We start from the raw sequence: 6,793 nt of genomic DNA, 5'->3' as shown, positions 1-6,793 counted from the left end.
TATTGACATAAAAATGATGGGCCCACTGGATAGGCTAACTTGTTGAGCACCAGACAATAAGTAACTAGACTTTGAACCAACTTCAATTTTTGGGTGGTCTTCAAAATCAGCTCCATGTAGAAGCATGGCACAGTCCAATTGTTTGATGAGAAGAATGTGAGTCTCTCTATCAATGTCTTCCTGCTCCAGGTAGGTCCACAAGTGGTGTACCAGTTGCAGGCAGGCAAAGGACCTTCTGGATTTAGTCCCCACCTATGACCTGAGTAGTAATCTTGATACTAGGAGACCACCAAGTCATGGATCTACTCCCTCAGGAATTGTGCTTTGCCTTCAAGATCGAACACTAAAACCCATAGAGGGCTGTGATAAAAAAAAAAACTCCATCTTGTTAGGATTCAATTTTAGTTTGCTTTGTTCCCTCCAGATCCCAGTGACTTTCAGAATTTCCCCCCCAAAATGGATGGATTATATTTGCATTCATTCATTCCAGTATTCTGAAGCCTTGAAACATATTTTCAAAAAAGCAAGGAAGAAGATGCATTATTGGACTAGTTCTTAGTGATAGCTTATCTAAATTCTAGATTGCAAAATGGAGATGCCTTTCGTTCCAAACATGGTTATATTGTACCATATGTATTACTGTCTGGTATACACAACACAAAATAAATATTAGCATAACAAAAAATAAGCAGAAAAGTTTCAAAAATGAGTTTTGAAACTGTGTAATGTCAGCAGACTGCTTTATTTTGATATTTATTTTTAGCTGAAGGTATGTTATATTTTTAAAGCAAGGATTACTAAAAGGAACTGTGCTAAAAAAAAGACTTCCTGTATAAATTTTTATGTGATTCTAAAGAGATTTGCTCTTTTTCTCATTGAATGAAAATATGCTCACATTTTATCAGAGGATTTCTCACTATGTGACTATTGCTTTATTCCATGTTGCAAAATGGCTGTTACTGAGTTCTTGTAGCTGTGAGTTCACTCACCTCTGTTGTGAGTCCATGACCTTACTGATTGATTAAGGCCTCTCTGGAGATGGCATATGGTTGGGTTCAAGTGATGGTTAATGCTTCTTTGCATGAAGGATTGGTACACTATTCTAAAAGGCCATCCTTGGATCTAACCAAGTTAGGCAATTTTGCTTGGTCTCCAACCTTTGCTTTTGGAGGAAGGTTGCTGAGGTGGAGGTTGGCATTCAGAGGACCCTAGTTGAAGTGGATTATTTAGACCTTTTCAGTCTAGGTTCAGGTCAGGGTATAATATTGAGATGTGCTTGGTGATGACCTTTGGACAGTTTGGAATGTGATGCTACAATTATCCTTGCTTTCTTGGTTCTCTCAGTGGTTTTCAATACCATCATTCATTGTATCCTTCTGGACGGTTTAGGGAGTTGGGAGTGAGAGGCACAGTTTCGGAGAGGTTTCCCTCCTTTTCCCAAGACTGTTTCCAGTCAATATTGGGGGGGGGGAGAGAAATCAGTGTGAGGAGAGAGGAAAGAAGTAAAAGTAGCTACAGAGGGAATTTTTTTCTTCACAATAGCCACCCTGTGAAGCAGGTTGGGCTGGAAAATAATGTCTGGCCCCAGTTGCTAAGGTGTCTCCCCATTTCTAGTCCAACACCTTAAACACTACCCTACAGTGGCTCTTCCACAATGGATTGAAAATACAGAGAGCTGTATATGCATTATGACACGTTTAGGAGTTGATTTTTGCCTAAAGCAAATCTATTATTCTATTTCTTGCTGTAGTTATTTTTCTCAGATGCTGATGATAAAGAATAGGAAAGAATGCTCTTTCTCTTGGAAAATATATAAACAGTTTGGCAACTTTTAAGATTTTTAACAGACCTGTTGTTATGCCACTTTGTATTATATTTCTGGAATAAATAGTAAGAAGCTCCTAAACATATTTTATTAGGATTTTAAAAATGGGAAATGCATTTACCACACCATAAAGAAAGTAGGTCAGGAGAAATTACTCAAGATTCCAAGAACTTTCTTCAATTTTTTATAATTTCATAAGCTTTTGTTTCTAGTGTGCGGCCTATGTTATGAAACACATTCTATTGAGATGAAACAAGTCTCCCTAAGAACAGTTTGGAAGAGGCTCAAGCATATTTATTCATCCAGCTATTTTAGCATTCAAATTTTTTAATGTTTAAAGGTTTTAGTCTTATTTCAATTGCAGTTTTATGCTTATGACTGATGGGATTTACATAGGTCATCCAGAACTGTTAACTCTTTTTTCTAAAGCAATCTATAAATAAATAGAGGTCCCCTTAAAAACATCATAGGCCACTGAACATGGTTCAGAAAATATGAAAATCTAGTTAAATATTTCAACCAGATATAAGTAGTGTAATAAAAACTTAAAAAAGGAGTGATCTACACATCTAAATTATCCATAAAATATATTTAGTAAATATTTCAATCTTGTACTTTGCTTTATAAAAGGAAATTGCAAAAGGCTTAAGAATTGACCTTGGAATATCTAGAACAGAAACTTACGAGTCTCTCGCCTGAAAGAACTTCCAACAGTTTGATAAGCATTCGTCCATCACGAAGATCCGTGTACAAGTCTGTAATTCTACAGGATACACGTGCCAAGTGAGAGTTAACCCACTTAGTGAATGTCTTTTTCTGTACTGCCTCTCGCTCATCTAGTGAAGAAGAAAATATACAGTAAAGCTTAGTCATAAAAAACACAAACACAAACATTTAAAACACAAACAGCATCTGGACAAGATACATGTCTGATCATACTTCATGGCCTATACTAAGTTATGCTACGCATTCAGATAACCCAGTACCTTCAATTCCAACTGGAGGCAACTCTCCAATAGTGCTTCCAGGTTCTGATTCCTAAATTTTGATTTAAGTAAAAATATAATGATTTGATAATCTATATGCATGTGTTGCCATTTATCCATTACCCTATAATTCTTAAACAAATTTTCAGGCTTCAGAGGTAAAGGTTTATCACAGATCCTGATAAAAGAACCAAGATGAATACAATACATGGTTCATCTCTTTCCTACAACCCAAAATTAATCTCATATATTGTTAAAACCTTCTCCAATTTGCTGCCTTCAAGGTATGCTGGATAAGTATTGGGAAGGTGATAAGCTTTGATCTAGTTACTTTCTCTGAGTCCAAATCATAAGGGCAAATGCATGGCTGAGTGAGATTTATTCAGAATGAGTTTTAATTTGGCTATTTCAATCACTTACTACATGTTGGCTCTACTCAAGCAGCAACAAAGAACAAAACTTTTTTGTTGTCGGCTCTGATAGTTGCTTTAGTAATACTGCCAGTACTTAAGAGTGATGTGATGCTATAAAACTTCAGACTACTGTCACAACATATTCAAATAATATATGAGAGAGACATCCATGAGCCCCACAATCCATTATCCCCAACAACTGCATGGTCACTATATCGTTCAGATGTGTATATAATAAGTGGCCATATACCAGATGAAAGGGTTTTCTATACTAGGAGCAATCCTGGACCAATACAAATAGTCCTCAATTTACACCCATTTGTTTAGTGATCATTCAAAGTTATGACATTATTGGAAAAATGATTAAAAACCAACGGTTATAGCATCCCTGTGGTTGCATGATTGTGATCTGAGTACTTGGCAGCTCCTGTGCATTTATGACAATCAGATAATCACCATATGTGATTTTCCCAGCCAGTTTCTGATAAGCAAAGTCAATGGGGAAGCCAGAAGGGAAGACTGCAAATCATGGCCATGAGATGTCTTGTTTAACAACTGTGGCAAAAAGGTCATAAAATTGAATGCAATCAAGTGATGCCACACTTAACTGACTACTTAGTAATAAATTTTCTGGTCCTATTGTGGTTATTGGCAAAGCAGTACGTATAAAGATCCTATTGTCAACCCTACAATTTATACCAGACTAAGAAACAAATGCCATATGTGTACTGTATACAGTTATTTTAATTAGTACTGCTATAGTAAGAGTATCTTGCAGATCTGAATGTATTTCCCTCTTCCATCATTTTATCTTTATGTGAATTAAGGAGGGACCTGACTGGGGCATTTTCTTAAGATTGTTTCTTCAAATGGGCTTAGTCGGCTCTGATAGTTGCTTTAGTAATTGATTTTCCCACTGTCTATCAAGGCCATTCTCTATGCCTTCTACACATTTCTCAAGCTCAGCAACTTCAAGATATGTGGACTTCATATCCCAAAATTCCCTAGCCAGCCAGCATGCTAATCCTTACCCTTCAACTCTTGGTCCCCCACAAATATAATTCAGGATGTGTCAAGAATCATTTCTAGACTCACTTCTTCCCAGGCCTTCCCTCCATGCACAAAAATGAGACTGGCTGAATAGAATCTGATGAGCAGGAACTCATACGGAAGGACAAAATGCTATAGCAGCCAGAAGTCTCAGGTTCATAACCACCAGTCCCTTGACCTAACTACCCTCCCAATTCCCAGCCCTTTCCAACTGCATCACATGTTTCTGCTCTAATAGCTTTTCACTCTAGAAGCGATGCAACTTGTCTGCCAAACTGACACTGGTTACCTGCAAATTAATACCGAATATTCTCTGTGCTGTTTATTTTAACGTATTTTTATGATTTGCTACTTCTTATATATGTTTACTTAATTTTACATTTCCCTTCATGCTACTTTGAACTATAAACTGTATGAATAAACAGGGCTGGAGAATGTCGAAGACCAGCATTGATGGTGTCTTCCATCTTCTATGGACTACTTTGTAACTATGTCGACCAAACACAGTTCAGGGTTTTATCTTAACAATATTCTATTTTAATTCAGATAATGATTCTAAGGTAGACTAGCGTTTCAAAAGAAAGCTGGCAAGCAATTTTACCCCATAGTCAAGTCCAATTAAACAACCAAAAAAGAATTGCCAGTAAATCGGTATAAGATATTGTAACTACCAATAACACTTATTGCCTGAAAGAATTCTGCCCTTTCAGATTTAACTCATCTAACTAAAAGCTAAAAGAGGTAAAAGAAAACTAGGTAATGGGTGTGAATTGTTCCAGAACTGTACTAGGCTTGAAATTAATCAAATTTAACAAAAAGCCAAAAGCAAGCAGAATCCACTTAATTTTAAAGAATATTTTCACAACTATTTGTTCAGCCAACATCAACTATAATTGAGCTCCAACATTAGACAACATCTAATCATTTAATGTCCTTTATTTTACACACACAATGACATACACTGTACATGGTGATAAAAGTATTTTGAAGTAACTTCTAGGAAGGATTTGAAATTATTTTCTCTGTGAGCCCTTTTTCAAATATACTTAGTAACCTTTCGGAGCTTTTTATTACACCGTCATTATATCTGGAGGGACCTGTTTTGAAGGCACTGTTACCTTGTGGCAACAGGCAGAGTGATTAAATTTCTAATCTCTTTGTTGTTTCCAGTTTAAATATTTAATTGCTCTCCTCTAATGCAAATTGCTGCAATATCTTAGGCAGGTGACAGTCTAGGTCAGAGAAATGTAACCTGTGGCACTCCAACTATTACAAAATTACAATACCTGCACTCCCCAGGAGCATTCAGATGGGAGAATCATACTCAGAATTGTACTTCAGCAATATTTGGAGGGCCACGGGGCAGTGTGTCCCTCTAATCAACATAATGCCTCCAGATAAATCAGGGCGGCAATTCCTGACACAACTATAAGCCACAGGGAAAGGGTAACTACTAACTTCTTTTTCTTCACCTTCTCCATAATCTTTACAGGTGGAAGCCAATTCTACTGTATATGTTACCTTCCATCTATAGATATTTCTCTCTTATTTCCCAATGTTTTAAAATCTTGGGGACCATACCAGGATAAATGTTCCTCTGCAAACAGTCACTGTCCACACCATAAGATGAGGTCGCTGAAGCTGATAAAATTCACAGGCTGAAATAGGAAGTAGCTACCGGTACTTCATTAGAAAGTGGAAACCACATTGCTAACTGATTCATGAAAATTGAGCTGCTCTTCACTAAGTACCGTATAATCCTGTAACACTGGAAAATAGGAACAAATCCTTTTTCTAAATTTATATAGAATAGAATTATATTTCACTAATGGAGAATATTAACAGATATTTTCTTATGCATGGTGACTTAATAATTATAACTGTTTGGTAACAAATGAACATCAACAAATAAACAGATATAGTTTATAAATATATTATGCTAATTATTATATTATATTGTGAGCTGCCCAGAATAATTTGGAGTAAGGAAGGGCCTAAATTGAATAAATAAATACATTAAAAATAATTATTTTTTATCTGTTCAGTAATAAAAGTTATTCTACCATATTGAAGAAATCTAAAACTATTGCATATGAAAGTCTATATTATTTAATATATTTATATCCCACCTGGCTACCCCTAAGTTAAGGTACATGTAAAACTGTTGAACTTCAGGAAAATGGTTACATCAGACCAGTGATGGGATTCAAATACCTAAACAATCGATTCTCTTATTGGATGCAGGCCTGGGCCTCCAAGGCCTAGAACAGACTTCCGGAAGTGGCATCCACGCACTTCCGGCAGGCCGTTCTAGACCTGGGAGGCCTCCTCCAGGCCTCCAAGGCCTAGAACAGACTTCCGGAAGCAGTGTGCATTCAGCTGGTTCTGCAAACTCAGCAAAATTTAGCTACCGATTCTGCCAAACCAATGCGAACCGGTTGAATCCCACCACTGCATCAGACACAGGCATACAGTACAAGTCATCACAATGTCACCGCATACATGATGCAATTACTCAT

The 6,793-nt window shown here is 36.7% G+C and overlaps 1 protein-coding gene across 1 annotated transcript in view; it reads right to left on the bottom strand.

Moving 5' to 3' along the window:
* The window catches only part of SPTBN1 (spectrin beta, non-erythrocytic 1), a 128,285-nt gene that overhangs the window by 68,301 nt on the left and 53,191 nt on the right, over positions 1-6,793 (bottom strand). The window contains exon 2 of the mRNA XM_015813692.1: positions 2,510-2,661. Within this exon, the coding sequence (XP_015669178.1) occupies positions 2,510-2,661 (152 nt within the window). The remainder of the gene's footprint in view (positions 1-2,509; positions 2,662-6,793) is intronic.

Source organism: Protobothrops mucrosquamatus, unplaced genomic scaffold (assembly GCF_001527695.2).
Source record: "Protobothrops mucrosquamatus isolate PMUCROS unplaced genomic scaffold, P.Mucros_1.0 scaffold181, whole genome shotgun sequence".
NCBI classification, from domain to species: Eukaryota; Metazoa; Chordata; class Lepidosauria; order Squamata; family Viperidae; genus Protobothrops; species Protobothrops mucrosquamatus.
The sequence above is the reverse complement of the archived record's forward strand: the minus strand, read 5'-3'. Positions and strand labels throughout refer to the sequence as shown.